Consider the following 25,628-nt stretch of genomic DNA (forward strand, 5'->3'; position numbering starts at 1 on the left):
AAATAAGTTTGTGGGCAGTTTGGAGACAGCCAGAAGGAATAAGGAGGCAGACTCTGGCTGTTTCCTTTTGTGCAATTTATTTACAGTAAACAAACAAAGTGCAAAGCAAAACAAATAAACGATGCAGCTCATCTTAAAGTTCAGGTAACATAAAGACATCACACACAGCAGGTTTTAGCGTAGGCTGGCATCTTGCCTACTCCCTGGGGCCTCCCTAAACCTTCTGAGCCCTATATTTTTATGCAAGGCCGGAAGGATTCTCCCTGGCCCAGAATCCCTTGCTGGGTTGGGACTTCGGGAACTGGACCAGATAGCTGTGACCGCCCCTTAAGATGGTCTGAGGGATTTTCCAACAGACTCCTTCACAAAGTTCAATCTTTTTATATAAGAGTCTTTAAGTGCTGCACCCCCTTCTGCTGGAATAGTCATCTTTCTAGTGGCTACAGAGACCAGTGCATCAACCTTAGGCATTTCGAACAGTCTTCTTGAACCTCTAAAGGCAGGGGATAACGTTTCTATAGAACTCTCAAACTTCTGTATTCAGTCTCTGGGGAGTCACCATTCAGAAAAAAAACATAATTTTTAATTTCTGGTTGTAGAGCAAAAGCATTTGATGGTTTTTAATAATAGGATGGAACAATAGAAGAGTTGAAATTGTTTTATAAATGGGTAAATTCCTGTAATGAAAAAATTCAATTTACTATCCAATATAGTCAGTTGAAAATCTCTTTTTTAGATCTGATGGTTTTAAACAAAGAAGAAGGAGGCTTTAATACTACCTTATATAGAAAGTCAACAGATCGTAACAGCCTATTAGATTATAGTAGTGCACATCCACAAATATGGAAAGATAACCTCCCAAAAACTCAATTTTTGAGAATTAGGAGGAATTGAGTAAAGTGAAAAAATACAAAAAAAGAATCAAAGATCTTAAGTAGAAGACTGAGTGAGAGAGGATACCCTTTTAAATTTATTCGTAATGTGTATAAAAGAGGATAGTATAGTAATCAAGAGCTTTTGTTAAATATCAAATCGAATTCAGAGAATGAGGCCAATAAGATGACTTGGGTGTTATGCAATTCTCCTATTCCTAACCAATTATCCAGAATACTGAAGAAAAACTGGCAAGTTATGTCTACCATTCCTTGTATGAAAGATAAAGAAATTAGATTTCCATATTCAAGAGATAGAAATATATGAGAAAAGGTTAGTCCATCAATGCTATCAGAAAGTGAAGTTTCTCAGATTACTATCAGAGGTGAAAAAATTGTGGGTAACTTTAAATGTGGTCCAAGAAAACAAACCGGTAGCCGATCCAAGATGGTTGATAGCAACAAACACAAGGAGTTGAATCAGTAAAAAAGGACTTTATTGAATTTTGCCCGACTCTGGCCGAGTTTTGCTCAACGAGCTGCCTCAGGGGCTTAGGAGCCACTTGAATTGGCACAGATTAACATGAGTCTCTCATATGTCACAGTTAGAGAAACATTCAACAGCAAAACTTACTATTGGACTTGTTTTAAAACAGCCTCTTTTTTTAACCACTTTTAACAGCGACTCGCTGCAAAAACAATGATGTTTAGATTCTACTCGCTGCTCAACCCATAATGGTACAAAGATCACCATTTTGGGTTGAGCAGCGAGTAGAATCTAAACATCATTGTTTGTGCAGCGAGTCGCTGTTAAAAGTGGTTAAAAAAAGAGGCTGTTTTAAAACAAGTCCAATAGTAAGTTTTGCTGTTGAATGTTTCTCTAACTGTGACATATGAGAGACTCATGTTAATCTGTGCCAATTCAAGTGGCTCCTAAGCCCCTGAGGCAGCTCGTTGAGCAAAACTCGGCCAGAGTCGGGCAAGATTCAATATAGTCCTAACTTTAAATGTGGCCATTGTAGCAGTTATGAGAATATGCTTACTACTAAGGTATATAAGAATCCATTGGATGGGAAAGAATATGTTTTGAAAAGATTTTTTTAACTGTGCAAGCCATCACGTTATTTATTCTTTGACTTGTCCGTGTTTGAAAGTGTACGTAGGTAAGACCATTTGGGCTGTACGCATGAATTTAAACCCACAGGGGCGGATTTTAAAAGGCGCGCGAATAGCCTACTTTTGTTTGCGCTCCAGGCGCAAACAAAAGTACGCTGGATTTTAGTAGATACGCGCGGAGCCGCGCGTGTCTACTAAAAACCTGGATCGGCGCGCGCAAGGCTATGGATTTTGTATAGCCAGCGCGCGCCAAGCCGCGCAGCCTACCCCTGTTCCCTCCAAGGCCGCTCCGAAATCGGAGCGGCCTCGGAGGGAACTTTCCTTTGCCCTCCCCTCACCTTCCCCTCCCTTCCCCTACCTAACCCACCCGCCCGGCCCTGTCTAAACCCCCCCCCCTTACCTTTGTCGGGGGATTTACGCCTCCCAGAGGGAGGCGTAAATCCCCGCGCGCCAGCGGGCCTCCTGCGCGCCGGGCCGCGACCTGGGGGCGGGTACGGAGGGCGTGGCCACGCCCCCGGACCGCCCCGGGCTGTAGCCACGCCCCCGTACCCGCCCCCAAAACGCTGCCAACACGCCCCCGAAATGCCGCGACGACCGGGCCCGCCCCCCCCCGACACGCCCCCGACACGCCCCCTCAGAGAACCCCGGGACTTACGCGAGTCCCGGGGCTCTGCGCGCGCCGGGAGGCCTATGTAAAATAGGCTTCCCGGCGCGCAGGGCCCTGCTCGCGTAAATCCGCCCGGTTTTGGGCGGATTTACGCGAGCAGGGCTCTGAAAATCCGCCCCAAAGAGAATAACAGTGCCAATGGTTTCACATTGTTTAGAATTTAAGCATAGATTTGCAGAATTGAAATGTATTCTTTTGGAAGAAGTACCTAACCATCCATGAGGAGGAAATCACAATGGGGTAGATTTTAAAAGAAGCGCGATCAGCCTACTTTTGCTTGCGCATCAGACTCAAGCAAAAGTACGCTGGATTTTAGTAGATACGCGCGGAGCCGCGCGTATCCACTAAAATCCTGGATCGGCGCGCGCAAGGCTATCGATTTTGTATAGCCTGCGCGCGCCGAGCCGCGCTGCCTCCCCCCATTCCCTCCAAGGCCGCTCCGAAATCGGAGCGGCCTCGGAGGGAACTTTCCTTTGCCCTCCCCTCACCTTACCCTCCCTTCCCCTACCTAACCCACCCACCCGGCCCTGTCTACAACCCCCCTTACCTTTGTCGGGGGATTTACGCCTCCCGGAGGGAGACGTAAATCCCTGCGCGCCAGCGGGTCTGCTGCGCGCCGGGCCGCGACCTGGGGGCGGGTACGGAGGGCGCGGCCACGCCCCCGGGCCGTAGCCACGCCCCCGTACCCGCCCCCAAAACGCTGCCGACACGCCCCCGGAACGCCGCGACGACCGGGCCCGCCCCCCGACACGCCCCCAACACGCCCCCCTCCGAGAACCCCGGGACTTACGCGAGTCCCGGGGCTCTGCGCGCGCCGGGAGGCCTATGTAAAATAGGCTTCCCGGCGCGCAGGGCCCTGCTCACGTAAATCCGCCCGGTTTTGGGCGGATTTACGCGAGCAGGGCTCTGAAAATCCGCCCCAATATTAATAAGTAAAGAACAGAAGCGGATTTATAGGCTAAAAAGTATGGACCTAAGGGATTAAATGCCAGTATACATTGGAATATTTTCCTGTAAATAAGTTTTTCAATCGAAAGACATTGTGAAACCAGGTGGAGCAAAAACTTTTTCTGTGACTAATTTATATGAATAAATATTATATTAGATATGGTGTCAATGCGAGCCAATATTCAAGTATGGATAATATTTTCTTGGGGAATATGAGCTAGCACCAATTTAGGAGAAAAATTAAAAAAAGATATAGAGCAACCAATAGGATACCAATTCATTCGAAAGATGTCATTATATAGTATGGAAGTTTGTTGTTTAAAAGGACACTGAATGGGTTTGAACGTTAGTGCCATTTTTAATAGGAGATGAAGTGCGGAGAAGGTTGAATCCTCCAACTCAGAGCAAGGAAAATGTATTGAATTATAAACATGAGTAAATTCAGATGTTGTCAATTATATAATATAAATTGAAGTTTGTGAATGTGGAATTTATTAAGTAATATCAGAAAGGCATTTTTTTACAAAACATTTGATATTTGTTTTGTAGTTTAGATGGCTGAGTATGTTTAAAATGTCCTGACGCAGCATTGCAAAATATACATATGTCGAAGGTATATAAGAATTTTAAAGAAAACATTTTTTAAAGAGAAGAGACCTTCGAGAGTGGGTCCCTCCAGAGATGCCATTATGTATTAGGACTGTAAAGAAAAAAATCTTTAGCCACTGAAATAGAAGATTCTTCAAAGAGGTTTTTTCGTCAAGTTGCTTCATTTGGAACTATAAAAAGAATACTGCTTATTGAATATTGGTGATTGATAACTTCAAGAAGATCAAAGGACTTTCATAAAATCAATTGAACTTTGATAAAATCTAATGAAGTATTAGGGATATGAATTAATTATGGTATTATGGTGATATGCTTTAGAAATATGTTTTACATTTTAATCAAAGTTGTTTGCAATAAATTTATGATAAAAATGCCTATTAATATACTATAATTCCTAAGCCCAATTAAGATTATCCATAAGTGATATTTAAATTATTCTATGAGAAGATATTAGATACAAATTTTGGTGGGATTGTTTATATACATTTTTCTCCTGAACCAATTGCTCCACAAAACAATCATTCATTTCTTCCAGGAACTTTACCTTTACCTCACCCAGTCCATATTGGAGTAATTGAAATTTCCCATTATTACTGCACTGCAAATTGGTTAGCTTTCCTGATTTCTCTTAGCATTTCATCGTCCGTCTCATCATCTTGGCCAGATGGACAGTAGTATACTCCTATCCTTACCAAACACACATGGGATTTCTACCCATAAAGATTCTACTATGGGGTAGATTTTCAAAAAGCGCGAATAGGCCTACTTTTGCTTGCGCATCAGACTCAAGCAAAAGTACGCCTGATTTTAGTAGATACGCGCGGAGCCGCGCGTATCCACTAAAATCCTGGATCGGCGCGCGCAAGGCTATGAATTTTGTATAGCCGGCGCGCGCCGAGCCGCGCAGCCTACCCCGTTCCCTCCAAGGCCGCTCCGAAATCGGAGCGGCCTCGGAGGGAACTTTCCTTTGCCCTCCCCTCACCTTCCCCTCCCTTCCCCTAACTAACCCACCCGCCCGGCCCTGTCTAAACCCCCCCCTTACCTTTGTCGGGGGATTTACGCCTCCCAGAGGGAGGCGTAAATCCCCGCGCGCCAGCGGGCCTCCTGCGCGCCGGGCCGCGACCTGGGGGCGGGTACGGAGGGTGCGGCCACGCCCCCGGGCCGTAGCCACGCCCCCGTACCCGCCCCCAAAACGCTGCCGACACGCCCCCGAAACGCCGCGACGACCGGGCCCGCCCCCGACACGCCCCCGACACGCCCCCCTCCGAGAACCCCGGGACTTACGCGAGTCCTGGGGCTCTGCGCGCGCCGGGAGGCCTATGTAAAATAGGCTTCCCGGCGCGCAGGGCCCTGCTCGCGTAAATCCGCCCGGTTTTGGGCGGATTTACGCGAGCAGGGCTCTGAAAATCCGCCCCTAAGGGGTAGATTTTAAAAGAAGCGCGATCAGCCTACTTTTGCTTGCGCATCAGACTCAAGCAAAAGTACGCTGGATTTTAGTAGATACGCGCGGAGCCGCGCGTATCCACTAAAATCCTGGATCGGCGCGCGCAAGGCTATCGATTTTGTATAGCCTGCGCGCGCCGAGCCGCGCTGCCTCCCCCCGTTCCCTCCAAGGCCGCTCCGAAATCGGAGCGGCCTCGGAGGGAACTTTCCTTTGCCCTCCCCTCACCTTACCCTCCCTTCCCCTACCTAACCCACCCGCCCGGCCCTGTCTAAACCCCCCCCTTACCTTTGTCGGGGGATTTACGCCTCCCGGAGGGAGGCGTAAATCCCCGCGCGCCAGCGGGCCTCCTGCGCGCCGGGCCGCGACCTGGGGGCGGGTACGGAGGGCGCGACCACGCCCCCGGGCCGTAGCCACGCCCCCGTACCCGCCCCCAAAACGCTGCCGACACGCCCCCGAAACGCCGCGACGACCGGGCCCGCCCCCCGACACGCCCCCCTCCGAGAACCCCGGGACTTACGCGAGTCCCGGGGCTCTGCGCGCGCCGGGAGGCCTATGTAAAATAGGCTTCCCGGCGCGCAGGGCCCTGCTCGCGTAAATCCGCCCGGTTTTGGGCGGATTTACGCGAGCAGGGCTCTGAAAATCCACCCCTAACTCTATCTTACTTCAGACTTCTGGCATTAGCATACAAACATTTCAAAGTGTGTTTTTTGTTTGTATTATCATTCTGCTTTTCAGTTCACAGGGATAAATTGGAATCTTTTAGCTCAGGTGAGTTTTTAATTATAGGCACTTGGACCACTTTTCCTATTATTGGAACCTCACTGTTGGGATGTCCTAACTCTAGTGCTTCATTGGTACCTTCAAAGGTACCAATGTTTCTTTAACCTTCAAAGATACAGCCCTCTGTTTCTTTAACAAAAATGAGACTGGGCAGTGTTTTGAGGAGACAGTGGGCTTTTCTAAATGTCCACCAAGGCCATTTCATCTGCCAAATTTGCTTGTTCAGCTACCTTAGGGTAAGGAAGATTCTTAAGATTTGGTGATTTTGTTCCTGAGAAATGCTCCTTAGTACATATTTTCAAGGACTACACCATTTGTATGTAATTCTCTAGTTTCATATCGCAGTGGGAACAAAAGAAGCAAGCAATGCTGCTATCTGCAGCTGAATGTTTGTTCCTGCAGGAAAGGCAACAGCTTCGCTCAGACATACTTAAGTTCAACAATCTGGAAAGTATTTTCTAAACTGCAGTTTTGCTATGAAGCAGCAGGAGATTTTTCAGTATTCTATCTCTGGAAACCCCTTTGGGACTTACCTGTGCATAACTTGAGGGTCTCCGAATAAAGGCAAAAACGGTTTTCTTTTTGTTTTATTTACAAACTGAGAGAGGCTGAATCACAGCTTAGAAAAAATATCTCAAAGGCATCCTCTTCCTTGCCAAAGGCAGATGAAACAATTAATGAGGCTCTACCTTAATGAAAAGAAAGGGAGCTTAACCAAGTATGAGCTTGCTGAAATTAACATCCTGCCAGTAGCATGGTCTTTGGAAAGCTTTTTTTTTTTAAGTTCTTAATGAATTGCTTTCCTCTATGAGCTTCAAGAGCTCACAGACGTTCGTACATTAGCTGGAGGCAGAAAATACTGACTTATCCATTCTGCATCTAGTTTATATAAATGTAGTGATTCCATAAGTATTTAAAAAAATGCTTTGCCTCCATCAGCTGGGAAAAAGGGATAATATCCAAGCATTATGGACTGCTATCAGAGTTACTGCCTCCTAAGGATCCCAAGAGGTAAAATGTCTTTGCTTAAGTTTGCTGCCCTACACTTCCTGAGTCATTGGGCAGAAATTCTGATGACAACTGTCATCTACTAACCAGAGAAACACTTACCCTCTCGTTTTTTCAATAGCTCTGCAAAATATTTGGCAGCAAAATCTGGGATATCTTTAGGTTGTTCCCTCAAGACTTCTCGGGTCAACCCTTCCAGAAGATTTCCAAATCCTCTTGGAATACGATGATGGGTGTTTGAGAATGGAATGGCCATACTTTCAGTTATCTGCTTTCTTTCCTACCTGTAAGTAAATAAGAGAACTGGTTTTAATTTTAACTTATTTACCAGGAAATTATTTTAGGGCTGTGATATGACCAGAATTTTGGCCAAAAATGTTTAGCTTGCCCTAGATCTTTGAACTTTCAGCACAGTAAATTGTGGGATTTGTTGTCCTGCCCCTGTCATTTGCAATCAAATACTATAAATGCTACAGAGTATCAAGAGAGGGTGTCAAAAAATCAGGAATGATCAAATGCTCCCCTCCCTGGCATTCCCTCCCTCTTAATGAGTGTCTCTCCTGGCCTGGTCCCTCCCCCCGCCCGGTACTGACGCCCTACTCCCTTGCCACCAAAAAGCAGCCACTTCACCCTCCTGGAACTTTTGAAAACTTAGTTTCTATCCCTGGTGGTGTGGTGGGGTAGGCACATCCCCTATTAGCTCCTATAAGTGCGGTACCATTTTCAAAATGGCACTGGCTGATCTCAGGGATACCTTATATGATAGAAGCAAAGGTGGCCTCCTATTTTATTTCTATATGCTTACTCACTGCTGGTGTTGTTTTTTTCTGTTCCCCAAGTCCTCTTCATTAACTTATTTGATCCCCCATGATTTTGTTTGCTCATTCTCTAAATATTGTGGATGTGATGATACTCAGTTTTTTAAAGAGAGGGGAGCATTTGATCATTCCTGATTTTTTGACACACATCCCCCCCCCCCCCCCCTCCCCTTGATACTCTAGCATTTATAGTATTTGATTGCAAATGAAAGGGGCAGAGCTACAAATCAGTTGTTTACTCTTTCAAAAAAAAAAAAAAGATTTCAATATTAAAAAAAAAACGTCAAATGATAAATCTAGACCTAAGTTAAGCACCTATTTTTAGCCAAACTTAAATAAATTTTGGAAACTACAAGTTAGGATCCTAAATTTAGGCCTGCTATTCATTTGCCTACATTTAGATTCCTAAGTTAAATGCCTAGTTTTGAAAATCAGTGCTAAACCACTAAATTTGTTTCCCTGCCCTTGTAGCTACCCACTTTTTAGGATTCTAAATGTAGGCACCTAGTGACACTAGACACCAACATTTATGAATTCAGCTCTGGTGAATTTTCAAAAAGGTCGATTTAGGATCCTAGGACTCAAGGATAGTCACTGCTTATCCCTGGGTATAAGCAGCATAAAATCTATCTGCTATTGGGATCCTGCCAGGTACTTGTGACCTGGATTAGCCACTGGATATTGGGCTTGGTGGCCCATTGGGCTATGGCAGTTCTCATGTTATGCAGCATCTTTAACATCAAGTGGCAACATATTACCCACTTTTATTCTTAAACTTATTAGATCCCAAAAATGCCTGATTACATCTTGCAGGATTTCAGGATTGAAAGACATGCAAGAATCTCAGGATTTCATTCACTGTTCTTCAGTACTGGTCTATTCAACTTCATCAGTATCAAACCGTAGAGTTCTCATTACAACAATATCAGTAATGCTGTGGAACTAAAACAATGTATTGAAAAAATGCACATCTGCCTTTAATGGTTTTCAACATTGCTGGGTTACATTAGAAATGGCACTCATGCATTTTACATAAAAGAGATCAGATTGTGCTCTTTACTTGCTATTAAAGAAATAGGTCAGTCACTTTAGGTTTTACATGTAGCCCTCTCAGATGGTTGGCCTGCAAGAGCCCAAAGGAAAATGGTTGGTTCATTTAAGATAAGAAATTTGAATCAGTGAAAAGTAATAGCATTTTACAGGGTTATATTATTGGAAACCTACGGGCAGATTCAGTAAAGTCCGCAGGAGAGCGGGCAAATGCCCGCTCTCCCGGCGCGTGCACAGGCCACTCGCCCGTGCGCGCAATTCAGTATTTAAATGAGGCCCGGCGGTAGAAACTGGCAAAAGGAGGCGCTAGGGACACTAGCGCGTCCCTAGCGCCTCCTTTTGGCCTGGAGCGGCGGCTGTCAGCGGGTTTCACAGCCGACAATCAATTTTGCCGGCATCGGTTCTCGAGCCTGCTGACAGCCACGGGCTCGGAAACCGGACGCTGGCAAAATTGAGCGTCCGGTTTTCAACCCGACAGCCACCGGCTGACTTCAAATGTTTTTTTGTATTTTTTTTTTTACTTTTTTTACTTTTTGGGACCTCCGACAATATCGCCATGATATTAAGCCGGAGGGTGCACAGAAAACAGTTTTTACTGCTTTTCTGTGCACTTTCCCGGTGCCAAGAGAAATTAACGACTACCTTTGGGTAGGCGCTAATTTCTGAAAGCAAAATGTGCGGCTTGGCTGCACATTTTACTTACTGAATCGCTCGGGCATACCTAATAGGGCCATCAACGTGCATTTGCATGTTGAGGGCGCTATTAGGTTCGGCGGGTTGGATGGGCGTTTTCGGCCCCTTACTGAATAAGGGGTAAGGGAAAACGCGTGTCCAATGGCAGGTTAACAGTGTGCTCCGGAGCGCACTGTACTGTATCAGCCCGCTAATTAGCTAGATTACATGCTATATTTTTCTTTATACCTGCAGGCTTTGCACTAATAATCAAAGCAAAAGTACAAACATACTTTTGCTTTAACTACTGCACTGAGAAAAAATACCCAAAGAGATTTGTGCCTGTTTTTTCTGCAGCTTACTTTTCCCTTGGGAATAATCGGGCCGATACAGTAAGGAGCGGTAGGAAGAGCTGCGTTAGTGCCGGGCGCACCCGCGGTTGCCGCACGCACAGTCCAGCTCACCTACTGCTCGATACTGTATGTAAATAGCTTGCAAATGCAAGCTGCGTCTAAGAAGCGTCCGTGAAGCGTTAGGCCCACGCAACCCATTTTACTGTAAAGAGCACTATACAGTATCCTGGGTGCGCTGGCCTAACGCTTCATGGACATGCTGGTATCTGTCATTTCAAATGACATTTGAAATGACAGGTACCAGGAAGTGGACGGTTCTCTGATGCTCGGGATTGCCAGTCCTCTCTCCCCTCCTCCCGAAGCAAGCAACGAAAGCGGAAAAAAGCGAAAAAGCGAGAAAAAAAAAAGTAGCAAGAGAGAGAGGGGAGAGAGGACGGGCAATCCTACGCTCGGGATTGCCAGTCCTCCCTCCCCTCCTCCCGAAGCAAGGCGCAAAGAGCAGCCTTGCTTCGGGAGGAGGGGCGAGAGGACTGGCAGTATAAAGCAACAAAGCGATTTACTTTTTTTGCAGCCCCCCTCCGGAGACGGACATCGGCAAAGACGACCACGGCTCCCCTGCCTCCAGCTGCCCGCGAAGACGGACGCATCGCAACGGTGAAAGCGGCCCCTGTGCGTGCAATTGGGCCGCTCAAGACATGACGTCACATGCCGTGACGCCAAACGTCGTGACGTCATGCCTTGCGCGGCCCAATTGCATGCACAGGGGCCGCTTTCGCCCGTGCAGGCGTCCATCTTCGCGGGCAGCTGGAGGCAGGGGAGCCGCGGTCGTCTTCGCTGATGTCCGTCTCCAGGAGGGGAGCTGCAAAAAAAGTAAGTCGCTTTGTTGCTTTACACTGCCAGTCCTCTCTCCCCTCCTCCCGAAGGAAGGCTGCTTTTCGCGCCTTGCCTCGGGAGGAGGGGAGGGAGGACTGGCAATCCCGAGCGTAGGATTGCCCGTCCTCTCTCCCCTCTCTCTCTTGGTACTTTTTTTTTCGCTTTTTTTTTTTTTTTTTTCACTTTTTCCGCTTTCGTTGCTTCGGGAGGAGGGGAGAGGACTGGGGCTGCCCCGGAGACCAGCACCCATGGACGCGGCCAGGGCAGGTGAGCGTGGGCTGGAGGAAAGTTTGCCGCCTACCCTTACCCCTGCCTCTAACGCAGGGGTAAGAGTAGGCGGTAAGTTAGCAGGTTAAATGCGCGGCAAAACGGCAGGGAAAAAAAGCGATAGTCGGGGTGCGCGTTACTGTATGGGAGGGAATAGCTAATTCGATTGTTTACATGTAATATACATGCCGCGGGCGGAAGGGGTTACCTGGTGATTTAAGGACGCGGTAAGAGTAGGTTAAAGGGGATAGTGTAACGTGGGTTGGACTAACACGGCCAAAAAGTGGGTAGAAAGCGGGTTAGGAGCAGGGTAACCGTGGCCGCACTTTACTGTATTGACCTGAATGTGTGTAAGATGCACGCGCTGGCCAGCTGCCGAAGCGCAAGTCTCCAGGACAGCGAACAATGGTGCTGTCCCAGCCCGCCCCCGCCCCACCCAGAACCCGCCCCCCGCCCCGCTCCCTTCAAAGAAGCCCGGCACTCGTGCACGTACTAGGCTTTACGCACGTGGCTGGGACCCTTCAAAAACTGGCTCGGCACACGCAAGGCATGGCCACACGCATAAAGCCCGGATTTTACGCACACAGGGTGTTGAAAATCCGGGCTTATTTATTTTACCATAGAAAAGCCTTTGAATACTGTCCTGTAAATGCTAAAGTTGGTACGATTTCTTTAAATAACTAAAGGGGGTGACATGCATAGGTTTCTAGAAACTTTGACTGGCACACTGAGCATGCCCAGCATGCCACTATCCACACGGGGTCCCTCTTCAGTCTCTTAAGTAGATTACTAAAAATAAAATAACAAACCAGGCAAATCCACCTCTGTGGGGTGGCAGGTGCGTTTCCTGAGGACTAATATCCTGCTGTTCTAGAAGAACATCTGTTACAGTTAAGCAACTTTACTTTCTCCTAGGACAAGCAGGATGGTAGTCCTTACATGTGGTTGAATACCAAGCTACAGGCTGGACCTGAGACGAATGGGACCTACAGACACCAAACTAGGTGCCAACAGGCACAACAACAGAGGTGCTGTTGGTAACAATGAGAACAGCCTGAACCCAAAATAGGGCCAGAGGCAGGAAGAGTTGGTTCACAGCTGAAAAAGATTTTTGAGGTCAGATTGGCCGAACCTGCTATCACAATGGCCGTCCCTGTCCAGGCAATAATGAGCCGCGAAGGTGTGGAGAGAACGCCACGACATGGCCTTGCATATATTCTCCTTAGGGACTGCACAGAGGTGGGCCACGGTAGCGGCCATGGCTCTAACAGAATAAGCTGTCTCATGGCCCCTGAGTTGCAATCCCACCTGATGCATTCGGCTAGCCAGGTAGAAAGAGTCTGTTTAGCAACAGCCCTACCCAGCCTGTTGGAGTCATAGGAGATAAACAGCTGGGCAGATTGCCTATGGCCTGCTGTCTGGTCCAGGTAGAAGGCCAAGCCCTTTTACAATCCAGTGCATGCAGCGTCCTTTCCCCTGGGTTGGAATGAGGCCTAGGGAAAAAAGTGGGCAGGACAATAGACGGTTAAGGTGGAATTCAGTAACTACCTTCGGCAGGAAGTTAGGGTGCATGCGTAGGACCACCCGGTCATGGAAGAACCTCATGTAGGCGGATAAGTCACCAAGGCATGCAGTTCACTGACTGCATGCTGCTGTGATCGTTATGAGGAATACTACTTTCCATGTCAAGTGGCTTAAATGGTAGCTTCGTCAACTGAACCAACACCATATTCAGGTCCCAGAATGCTGCAGGATCCCTTAAAGGGGGCCACAGCAGAAGCAAACCATGCATGAACCGCCCAACAAGGGGTTATAGCGAGATGGGCGACCCATCCACCACCTGGTGGTATGCTCCTATGACATTCATGTGCATCCTACTCCATCATAAGTTGGAAAGGAATGGCTTCAGCATCGCCTGGACAAACCCCGAGAAGGCCAAGTCCTCCAATGGAGAATGGCAGCATTCCTCCGAGGGGGAAGGATCCGACGGCAGATCATCAGATCCTTCCCGATGAAGCATCAGAGGCAACCTCCCCCCCAGGGGTCGTTTGGTTCCTCAGGCTCATCTAGGTCACCCGGAGATGGGAGCCGGGGAGCACTGGGTGCATCCGTAGGCAGGAGCCTTGTTGGATCCGAAGGCCCGGGTCCTGGCAGCGCCAGACAAGGTGTCCGAGGATCCCGCAGAGTGGGGGGCATCAACGTGCCCTCGTCCCCAGATGAATCTCCCACGAGAACAAGCTCAAACGCCTTGCGTTTTCTTGCCCAATGGCCCATCGAGAAGTTGCGGGGTGTCAGCAATAACTGAATCGGAAGGACACCAAGGGGGACATCCAGACAGTCCAACAACGGCTCCAGTCCCAGTACCGTGGGAGGCAGCACAGACACCGGTACTGGCGCAGGCACCAGCATCAGGGCAGGCACCGGTATCAAGGCGGGCAATAGACTTGAGAGTGACAGCGCTGGCACTGTCGAGGAAGGCACCAATCGACAAAGCATGCCCCACTGCCAGGCGCATCTGACATAAGAACATAAGAAATTGCCATGCTGGTTCAGACCAAGAGTCCATCAAGCCCAGCATCCTGTTTCCAACAGAGGCCAAACCAGGCCACAAGAACCTGGCAAGTACCAGGGGACTTCCAACCAGGGATATTCCAACCAGGGATGTTCCAACTCTGCCTCGAAACCCTCTGAGGAAAGGGCAGGCTGAGAGGGGATGGCAGAGGCTAACTCCTCCTCGGAGCCCCGAGGACGGTCAATGCCCTGCACCAGAACTGGTAAGGATGGCTTTGGGCCACCGGCAGCAAGGGGGGAAGGAGCCTCCTCTTGCCAATGCCGCTTCGGGGGCAAGGCGACAAGCGCCGGAGCCAGTCTGAGCCCGGTCCTGCGTGCAGAAGGGGACCAGTGACAGTGTTTTGAAATCTCTTACGGTGCTTGACCCGGTCTTTCCCCGGTGGCGAGGACAAGGAAGACGATCCTGAGGTCCTCGACTTGAAGGAGACTGAGACTGGGCATAAGAACATGCCATACTGGGAGAGACCAAGGGTCCATCAAGCCCAGCATCCTGTCTCCAACAGTGGCCAATCCAGGCCATAAGAACCTGGCAAATACCCAAAAACTAAATCCCTGGAGCCTTTTTCCCCTGCAAGCCTCGGGGGAGGCGTGGTCACTGTGGGATCAAGGACAAACGGTTCCCCTCGGTCCTTAGACGTCGATGACTGTGATGCAGGAGTGGAGGGTTTGGATTTAACCTTCTCCATCTTATCCAACCTGGCCCGATTGCCCTTTGGGGTCATTTGAGCGCACAATTCACAGCCCCAAACATCATGTGATGCCCCCAGGCAGAGGACATAGTCTGAGGGCACTCGGGGCACTGACAGAAGCCAGTGGCCGTCGTGAGGCTCAATGGGGACTGCAAAGGCACAACGACCGCTGGCCCAGGAGAAGAACAAAAAAATACTCACAGAACCGAAAAGGGGAACCGAAGAGAGACCTAGAAGAAGATAAAAGCGAAAAAATCTCACTTTTGAAAGTTTTCCCAAAAAAAACAGGAGCACGAGCTCCACCTCCACGAGACTATAGCTCCACGGAAAAGAAAGGACTAAGGAGAGAACCTCACGTGGATGCGGGGATAGTGGCATGATGGGCATGCTCAGTGTGCCAGTCAAAGTTTCTAGAAACTTTGACATAAGTTTTCCATGCATGATGTCACCCACATATGAGGATTACCATCCTACTTGCCCTAGGAGAAACTATTTTTTAGCCACATATGAAGTGCTTGAGAGGTCTGGGTAAACTGTAGGGAGTGCAGGCAAAAGAATCAGCAGGATGACCTATATATAGACTGGTGCACGAACTGATTATACTGGTCATTTCCTTCATCTACATATGTTATAAAATTTCCTCACTTGTGCGTGTAAATGCCAACAATTCGCAGCCATTTGCATAAATGCTTAAAATTAGGAGCACATATACATGAGCAAGGTCTATTTTATAACATATAGGTGTACTTACGCACATCATATAAGATTTCAGCATATGTGGCCACGCGCCTATATACACGTATATATGAGTGCATGCACGCTCATTTTAAAGTTACCGTTTTATTGTACATAAAGCCCTTCAACATATTACCAGCTGCATTACCACGTCAGCTATTGTAAACATACATCACTCATACACCACCATTACATCACATCCACACTTCCAATTACGCTTCACCATTTATATGTTTAGCACATTTAATAAAATAAACTGAAAACACAAGCACTGTTTTTATCTTTATGTCTGTCCTTCCAGCCTTCTGCGACAAATGTCGCAGATGGACAGTAGCAGCAGGCAGGCAGATCAAGTGGAAACTACTGTAGGAGCAATCCAGTAGCAGACGTTTCAGGGCTAACAGTTTCCCTAGGTATTTTCAGCTGAAGATGAGGCAAAGTCGCTGGCCGAGTTCCTCAGAAGAGGAGATATAGCTCCAGGAGCCTGATGTTTGTATGTGTTTCTACAAACACATACAAATACCTCTACCTTACCCTACCCACATGCACCTACCTCTATCACTTACCCCACACACCCTCACATATATACATACCCACCCCCAACATCCACCAGTGCATCTGGCCTCTAGATTGTAAACTTTCTGGGGCAAGGATTTGCTGTACCTTTTCCTGTAACTAGCCCAACTTTAGAATGTTATATAAATGCATTAGCTTAACTGGAAATGCATATAATCAGAATTCTTTGCCACTTCTAAGGAATGCAATGCAATACTTTTCAACATGCCATATTATTAGCCTCATTAATAAAGCCCCATATCAATAGTGACTTGAAATTACTAAATGTATCCACAGGATAACAGATGCTGAAGTAGAACCTCGTAAAAAGCAACAAGACCGACTGCACAGTCATTTCCCACTGAGATCAGCACCAAAGCCCTCACTGGAAACCAGCACTGCAACAAAGTGTATCAACATCCGACCCCTGAACACCCCCCCCCCCCCCCCCAAAAAAAAAAAAAAGAGACCCATTAAGAAGGGCTTCTCCCCATGGGACAGTAGCTCCTTCACACCAAAACAAGGGTCATTAACGGTCCTCGTTCAAGACTAAGCTCAAACCGCCCCAAGGGACGTCGGCGTACGTTTCCCCTGCCCCGCATGAAAGCATGCAACCTCACCGTTGCCCCGTTCAATAATTCCCGGCAGCTCTCCCACTACGGCTCCACAGCTCCCTCACTGCTTTCCTGTCGCGCTCTGTGAATTACGGTTTTGTGTATCACTATTACCATGGAAACGGCTTTGCCTCCTAAGTACGGAGAGAGGCAGGAACCAAACCTGAGAGACCCGCAATCATTCCTCTCCTCTCTAGACATGCACTTAGTCCTACCCTCAACCGTGCACTATCCTGAAAGACCCAAAATAATAGCCTCTCACATTAGAGACCTGCACTCACCCTTCTCTGCCCCTGCCCTCCATCTTTACCCTCTAACTCGCCGTCACCAGTCCCTGCCCTCCAGCCTACCATCTACCTGCCAGTCGCCAACCCTCTCCTCCCAATCCTTGCTTATTCCTCCCTGCCTAGAGTTGTCACCTTGCCCCAAGTCACCAAGGCTGATTCAGTATCCGTGTTGCTTCATTGCATGCATGGATTTATAATTCTGATTTTTATAGGAACGTGATCGGAAAATTAAACTACAAATCCATGCATATAATGAGACAACATCATCATACCTGGATGCTGGATCAGACAATTTGGCTGACCTGGGGTGAGATAGGAACCATATTCCTGTCTTTTTCTTTTCCTTCTATAGTGCCATATCTCTATTCTCCATCCCCTTCTAACCCCTGCTTACCCCCTCCCTGCCTTGGGCCCTGCCATCTACTCTCCTCTAAAACACACTCATCCTTCCCTACCCTTCATCCTCCTCCTCTAACTTGTGCCTATCCCGGCTCTCCACCCTTCCCTTCTATTCTGTGCTCCCTGAATCCTGCTCTCTATCCTCTCTGCCCTGTCCATTATCCTCCACTCTACTTGCTCTCACTCCTACCCTCTGTCTCTAATGCCTGAGAGATGTGTGTTGATTCCTCTGATCTACCTTTCCCCCACTCCAATAAGAAACCCATATTCACTCCCTCTACACTTCATCCTCCTTCTACTTTCTCTCATTCCTGCCCTTTACCTGCAATCCATGAGACCAACATTCGAACCTCATTCTGTATTCGTTGTCACTCCTCCCACCCCTGTCACTGTCTCTATTCCCACTCCTTTCCCTGGCTGCTGGGAGCTCCCCAGGCTCCCGTGGCCTCAGCAACAATAAGGCAAGTATTGATTTTATTTGTATTTATCCCATTTACAGAAGTCAGAACAAACTTCTTATTAATTGACATCATCTTAGTTTTGCAGGAAAACACAGCAAGCAATCGTATAGTGGACTTTTTAAATAACTAAAGTAAAAGGAAACAAACTGTAGAACATTTCTCCTGCTAATCAAGCTATAGAAATGCAGCTTGCTAAAATAAACATTATTTTCCCATCTAATTAGACTTAGGAAGACAAGCGGGATGGAGAAACACTCCATTTTTACTGTTTTTTTAGCTAAGTAAACAGAGACACATTGTACCTGCTCAGAGATCAGAACAAACTTAATTAATGAGCTCTGACACAGACAACTTAAGAATGGAAGAGAGAAAGATGAGGGAAGCACAGGAGGGAGAAATAAATTACTCCTGCTAAACATTGACTTAAAACATTGAGGCGGTGGTGTGAGTGGCGAGAGCTGTGCCCCGGGACGCAGAGGAACTAACGTGCCAGAGTCGGAACAGCTGGGCTAGACCTGAGACCTTTGCCTGCAGACCCGAGACGCGATCGGAACTCTGCCCCCCGACGTCTCCGACGTGAGCGGAAGTCCCACGGCCCATAAAATCGGCCCTGGAGCGGCGCACCGCAGCCGCCGGCGCATCGCCAAGCTGCGCGCCCTAAGGGGCGTGCCGGCTTGTTCCGGCTTAGTCTGGAGAAGGCCGAGAGGGCGGTAGACTCCAGCACTCACAAACCCGCCATTGAGACTGATCCAAACGGCTGCACCTCGCGGTTAGAGTGGAGCGGGTCCTGGCTGCAAGCTGAATAAATACTTCTATAATAATAATGCCTCCCAAAAGGAAGGGGAAAATTAGGGTACACCCTTCTATTCCCCCACCTTCAACTACCACAGCAGTGCAGCAGGAAATTATCCGCTTTCTAACCTCTTCAGTATTGGAATCTCCAGGAGTTGAGGAGCCCTTGGGGATTGAGACCGGGAGAGCGATCTCAACCCCGGAGGAGACTACACTGAGTCTAGACCTGAGGCCAGCTCCGACACAAAGGGTAAGCTTGCAGTTCCAATCCGGAGTATTGAGAGATGGAGTCTCTCCCGGGATAGTAACAGAGTCAACATCTTTTGCCGCTGCTGATCAGGTTTTGCCGGCTCCAGCGGCTACACCGGGCGAGCCCTTCAATGCGGAGATATCTAGATCCGGATATGAAGAAGGGGCATCTGGGGTAAGTCACCAAAGTAGCGTCCTGTTGTTACAAGGTAGCACCCCTGAAATTAAGCCCCTAAAGATCCCCGAGCGCCCAGAGGTCGTCACTATGGCCGCATTATGGGATTTGATGGTCGGAGTGGCTACTACTGTAAATAATTTAAGCTTAAAAGTAGAGAGTTTGGCGATACAAAACGCCTCTACTTCTCAGGATTTTCAAAGGAAAGTTGATACGATGTCAGCAAAATTGGACACGTTGGAAGGAAAAGAGCGTGAAAATGCGAAATTTAAAATAGCTGTTGTTAAAGACAAGGAATTTATTGCAAGAAGAGTAGAAGCCCTTGAAAACGCTTCTAGACATTTGAACCTTAGAATCTTAAATTTTCCCCGTGTTTTAGGTGAAACTCCTTATGTTTCCTGTAAGCGATATCTTCAAGAAGTTTTGGGATTTGGTGAGACAGATTGTCCAGTTATTAACAAATGTTATTTCCTAAAAAATTCTGCTAATGCAAATAGAATTTATCTTCAAGAAAATTTAACTCAAATATTAGAAAGTTCATCGCTAGAAGTTTTGGATAGGGGGACCTTATTAGTTTCCTGTATTTCTTTGATGGATGTCCAGTCAATAATGAAAAGCTATTTTAGAAAGTTTCCAACTTTGTTTCTTGCTGAAAATGTAAAAATTTTTCCTGACCTATCCTCTATAACACAGGAGAAACGCAGGGTATTTTTATCCCTGCGTCAAGATACAATTTCTTTAGGTTATTCCTTTAAACTAAATTTCCCTTGTAAATGTGTTATAAGGAAAGGTACAGACGTAAATATTTTCTTTAATGCTGAACAATTGAAAACTTTCCTGCAATCTAAAACCCCTTTAACCTCATCTCCCATTAATGGTTAAAATTAAGAAAACTGAATGAAGATGTGCAGTTTATTATTGTGTGTTCGATATAATAATTTCTATGATTTGCTCTCCTAGTTTCAGGGATCAGTTTCAATATTATATATTGATTTATGGACTAATAAAGTAAGGGAAATATATAATTGTTATAAGTTGGAATGTATGGTAGGGAAAAAGTTAATTCCCTTCTTTATGAAATTTCCATTTGCAAAAAGTCTTTTTGTTTTTTTGTAATGTTGAAAATGATAAATAAAGAATAAAAAAAAAAAACATTGAAAAAACATTTTAGCATGAGTAACAGAATTGTACAAAAAGGAGTAAGGACTTTTGGTTGTTTATAGAAAAACCAGTCGCAACAGGCTAACTCCATTACAGGTTGCACATCATAGAATCCAGCCCAGCTCACAAATGCACCCCAAGAAAGGGCACTTTAGTTAGAAATAAAGAAAATTTCCAGGAGAATATAGTCAATAGAAGAAATATTTTGTACATTATTATTTTGTCTGCTGTTTCTTCCTCCTGTCGGTTTCCCTCTGCAATTTGAATGCACAGGGCTAGTAGGTCTGGCAAGGTTACATGGCTCGTGCAGTTTCTATTGTGGAGGAAAGTCAACCAAGGGGTCTCTAAGGGTGACCTTGGCTTAAACATATTATTTCATCTTTCTGTGTCTCATGTCTACACCCTGCTCTGCATCAGGGAGCAAGGTGGTATGTCTTTTTAAATTTGTTAACTAGAGGAGGAAACTTAATCATGAGCCGCTCGTGAAAATAACAAAAATCATGTGATCCTTACTTCCTGCTTGTGGAGTTATAGCAAAGTTGCTATGGCTGGGTGCTTGCTGCTTTGGAGTATTCTGATAGGTTTTGCCTGTGAAGGAGGTAAGAATTTTATGTGATACTTTGTAAGTAACATAAAAGTTTGTGCTTTTATTTAGACGTGATAGCCGGAATGTAAATGAAAGGCTGCAGGTTCTTCATATACTTTGAATGCTTTCCGTATTACTGTGTGCAGGTTGTAATGACTGAGTCCTGTACTGCATTGCATTTGTACAGAAGCAGTGGTTTAGGGCACTGAGTGCTTTTTATTTTTTAATGTCTGGTGTTTCTCTATTTTTCCATGAAACGCATGAAAAAATAAAACTACCTTTCTGCAGAAATCCCCAAAGCTGTTCCAGAGACAGATGATTGTGTTAAGATTTGAATTATGTGCTGCTAGTGTCTCCTCTTAGACCAACTTATATTTCCAGGGATGTACCCTTTGACCTATTTACAATCACTGCTTTCATTTTCTTTGAAACTTAAGATGATTGACTGACTGGAATACAAACACTGATTTTCTTACCTCACACATTTTGTATATCAGCAGTAAAGAAAATAGAGCTAATAATTTGTAAAGAAAATATTTAAATATGCTTCTTTGAGTTTTAGAATTTAGATTATCAAAAAAGAGGAGCTGACCTTTAACCCCAGGTAAGAGGGAGAGGCCACAACTGAGGAGGTGATCCTCCTCCGGAACTGGGGAGAGGCTGGTGGGAGGGCCCCATGGGCTCAGCTTAAACCTGGGCCAGCCCACTCACCAGCCTCTTCTTTCGGTGGTGAAGATTTCAAATGCCCGGCTTTTTCCTTGCTTTCCCTGAGCTTCTGTTTTGTCCTGCATTTTAATGAGCTTAACTCTTGGCTGTCTCTGTGGCGCTACAGTCTGTTGGCTCACTTCCTTATTTCCAGTTAAATCTTGCAGTGGTTCTTCCTTGCCGGGGGGCCTGCATGGCTGCTCGCTTGGCTTTATCCCCAGCGCTGCTCAGGTCCATCTGTGCACCTGCTTGTTACTAGACTTTGAGTCCAGTGCCTGCGCCGCTATTGGCCTGGTCCACGACCAGCCCCGGGATTGTGTAGGGTGCTCAGTGGTGCTGAACTCTCTAAGAGCCTTCGTCTTGTTCCTAATCTTCAGAATCATGTCCAAGCCTTTGTCACATCTTGTCTTGAGTCCTTAGCCTTCGTCTGTCCTCACACACATGCTAACTTCATGGAGTGCCCCCTAGTCTTTCTATTATCCAAAAGAGTAAATAACCGATTCACATCTACCCGTTCTAGACCTCTATCATATCCCCCCTCAGCCGTCTCTTTTCCAAGCTGAAAAGTCCTAACCTGTTTAGTCTTTCCTCATAGGGGAGCTGTTCCATTCCCCTTATTTGGTAGCCCTTCTCTGATAACACTGTCAGCGGTTTCGCCTAGGCGACTCCTCTGGTTGAGGAATTGATCAGTAGAGGTGTCATCTAAGTCTCAGTTGGGAGCTTTGCCTTTTGAAGGGAAGCTGCTTTTTGGCGAAGCCTAAAGGGAAAGGGTCTTTACCTGCGCGCTTTTTTTTCAGAGGCAATAAATGTTTCCAGCCCAGCAGGGTTAAAAGGGGCACCCAGAGCCAGTCTGCCGGATGGAAATCATCCTGGAATCAGTCCTTTCGCGGGCGCAGATCAAATAGGGATGGCTTTAGCCAGGGAAGTGGTGAAGCCAAGTCTGCCCAATGATACGATAGTGGTTCACTCCTCGGTACCAGCTGTAGGGGGTCGGTTGTCTCTCTCTTTTTTTTTTTTTACGAGGAGTAGGCCAAGATCACATCGGATCAGTGAGCACTAGTCGTGATAAGGCAAGGTTACACGTTAGAGTTTGCTTGTCCGCTAAGAGATTTTATTCATTGCTCCCCCCTGCTCATACAAGAGAAGGAGACTCTTAATACAGTAAACAGTCAATCGTCTGTGGTTGCTGAAACCTGTTTAGCATACCTCTGAAAGAGCCGGGAAAGGGCCGCTATTCCATTTATTTTCGTCTTTCTGAAGAAAGAAGGGACGTTTTGACCCATTTTGACGTTCCGTGATTGTGGCGGTGTGCAAGGGGGGATTCCAGGCTTCTCGGGGTTTGACCGAAGCATATTTGCATATAGGAATACGAACCGACCATCAAAGATAACTCAGATTCATGGTCCTGGGATGGCATTTTCAAGGTTGTGCCCTACCATTTGGTCTGGTGTCAGTAGCCTGGACTATCACCAAGGTGATGGTAGTTATGGTGGCAGCTCTCCAGAGGCAGGGCCTCTTGATTCAGCCATCTTTCCCCTTCTCAGGTGTTGGAATTTCTGGGGGCATGTTTCGATACCAAGGTGGAGAAAGTTTTTGTCATCGATGAATGCATATCCAAATTACAGCTACAGGTTCAAGCTTTGCTGTGGAAGCAGGTTCTCAGGGTTTGGGATTACTTGCAGGTTTTCGGTTCTAATGCCTCCACGTTGGAGTTGGTTCCGTAGGCATTCACTCATATGCAACCCTTGCAGTGAATGTTGCTTTCTTGCTGGAATCCGTAGTTGGGGCAGTTTCATCTGCCACTTCCTTTAACGGAGTTGGCTAGGTCCAGCCTCTCATGGTGGCTTGTTCGCTCCGTCCTCTCATGGTGACTTGTTTGGGACAAGTTGAGTCGAGAGGTGGACTTGAAGGTTCTGGGCTGGACAGTTGTTACACTGGCACCAGTCTTTCTAGATAGGAAGCAGTGTGTCTGGACCAGTCTGGTCAGTGGAGGAAGAGTTGTGGTCCATCAAATGCCTAGAAACGAGGGCAGTGAGATGGGCATTGCAGGCGTTTCTGCTGCTGTTGAGGGGCAAGCCTGAGAGGATCCTGTCGGACATTGCAATGACAGTGGCTTACATCAACCGACAGGGTGGATCCAAAAGTCGGGCGGTAGCTCAAATAGCCCAGGCATTGCAGCATCTGGTGCTGTTAGCGGCTTCTCGCATAGCGGGAATGGTCAGTGTGCAAGCGGATTTCCTCAGCCATCAGCAGTTGGATCCTGGAGAGTGGGAACTCTCAGAGGAAGCAATGTATCTCATCATCCGAAGATGAGGCAGGCAGCACATAAGTCTCATGGCGGCATCAGGCTGCCTCCGAGGCAAGGTACAGGGAGTGACTCTAGCAGTGCCTCCAGATGTAATGCGTTTTCTCTGGGGGGGTGAAATATTTGCACCCTCCGGTTCAGTTGTGACTTTTCTGGAACCTTAACATAGTCCTTAAGAGCTTGTGTGTCGTGCCGTTTGAACCTCTTAAACCTCTTAAGAGAGCCACAATTAAAGATCTCACTTTGATGGTGGTGGTTTTCTTGGTGGCCTTTGGTTCTGCCCGAAGGATTTTGGAATTGCAGGCATTGTCTTATAGCCTTTTTTAAGGATTCTGGAGTGTCTTTGAGGACGGTTCCTTTTTTTATGCTGAAGGTGGTTTTGCCATTTCACTTGAATCAGTCAGTGGAACTACCATCCTTTTTCAAGTTAGGATGCTACAGTGCCTTATGCTAAAGAGTTAAGATGCTTGGATGTCAAGCGTGCTTTGTTGAGGTACCTTGAGGTTCACTAATAGGTTCGGCAAATGGATCACATTTTTGTGCTATGGAGTAGTGTGCAAAAAAAAAAAAGGGTTGTAAAGCTTCGAAGACCACGATTGTATGATGGTTAAAGGATGCTTTAGGTTCGGCGTACATCTGTCAGGGTCGTCCTATTCCAGAGTGATTTATGGGCTCATTCAACCCGTTCTCCAGCAGCATCCTGGACTGAACGTCAACAAGTGTCACCCTGGGAGATGTTAGGGTGGCTATTTGGAAGAATTTGCATGCTTTTGTGAGGCATTATCGTTTAAATTGCCAGGCCCCAGAGTCGAGGGATTTTTGGGAAAGTGTGCTTTGAGCGGGACTCTCACAGTCCCCCACCCCATTCAGGGAAGCTTTGGTACATCCCAGGAATATGGACTGATCTGGGTATGTTCAGGGAAAGGAACATTGGTTCTTACCTGCTAATTTTCATTCCTGTAGTACCACAGATCAGTCCAGAGTCCCGCCCAGAGGAGGTCTTGGATTTGGAGAGTCCGCTCGATCTGTTGTAGTAATCAATCTGAAGAATGGCACAGGTTTTGTATGTAGTCCTGCATAGTTTTTATTAATGATGTCAAGGTTATGTGTTTTCAAATTCTCACTGCTTATTCAGGGGAATATAACTTGGTTGGTGGTATTATTTCCATCTTGGCTTGGGTACTTATCAATACTAAGGGACTGCAGGTGGCACTTCAGGTAATGTTGCAGTGTCAGTAAAACTCTGTCTCCATCTGCTGGAGGGGAGGCAAAACCAATGAGTCCGCACTGATCTGTGGTATTACAGGAATGAAAATTAGCAGATAAGAACCAATTTTCCTATATCACAGAACACTTTTGCAGCAGATTTCATGCAAATTTAACTTTATCAACAAAATGGTGAAAATCTTATAACTATAACTGTGGTGTTGCTAGTACATCCCTTACAAAGAATGCTAATTGATAACCTCTTTACAGTTCTATATAAAACTTAACATGGCAATATATTTTGTGCCTAGATGCTGAATTTCGCCTGGCATCATATTTTGCTGATCGAATGGTGTTGCAGAAGGAACCAGCAGGAGCAGTGATTTGGGGAGAAGGTGATGTTGGAGCTGTTGTGAAAGTCATTGTTTCTCAAAACCTGAATGCTATTTCCAAGAAAACAGTAAAAATAGAAGGTAAGAAAGTATTTTCCTTTTCTTCAAACAGAATATTTTTAATAAACAACAAATAGGTTCTGCACCAAAGACATAATAAATAGCTAGAGCAAATCTTGGGCTCTATGCCCACAAATTTATTTAAAATATTCAAGATCATTCTGTCTCAGAAGTAGTAAGAGAATTAGAAGTGAAACTGGGAAATACAA

General features: G+C 46.6%; 2 protein-coding genes across 3 annotated transcripts in view; one reads left to right on the forward strand and one right to left on the reverse strand.

Moving 5' to 3' along the window:
* The window catches only part of LOC115074007, a 69,155-nt gene extending 52,427 nt beyond the window's left edge, over positions 1 to 16,728 (reverse strand). Inside the window, exons 1-2 of the mRNA XM_029573071.1 lie at positions 16,648 to 16,728; positions 7,547 to 7,728 (exon numbers count right to left, since the gene is read on the reverse strand). Of these exons, the coding sequence (XP_029428931.1) occupies positions 7,547 to 7,700 (154 nt within the window). The 5' untranslated portion in view covers positions 7,701 to 7,728; positions 16,648 to 16,728. The remainder of the gene's footprint in view (positions 1 to 7,546; positions 7,729 to 16,647) is intronic.
* SIAE (sialic acid acetylesterase) overlaps positions 7,608 to 25,628 on the forward strand; it is a 95,009-nt gene continuing 76,988 nt past the window's right edge. The window contains exons 1-2 of one of the 2 annotated variants that reach the window (XM_029573070.1): positions 7,608 to 7,730; positions 25,279 to 25,440. In XM_029573070.1, coding sequence (XP_029428930.1) covers positions 7,688 to 7,730; positions 25,279 to 25,440 — 205 coding nt within the window. In that variant the 5' untranslated portion in view covers positions 7,608 to 7,687. Of the gene's footprint in view, positions 7,731 to 20,610; positions 20,765 to 25,278; positions 25,441 to 25,628 lie in introns of those variants that run through there. The other variant, XM_029573069.1, reaches the window with a different exon arrangement.

This window comes from Rhinatrema bivittatum, chromosome 12, assembly GCF_901001135.1.
Source record: "Rhinatrema bivittatum chromosome 12, aRhiBiv1.1, whole genome shotgun sequence".
NCBI lineage: Eukaryota > Metazoa > Chordata > Amphibia > Gymnophiona > Rhinatrematidae > Rhinatrema > Rhinatrema bivittatum.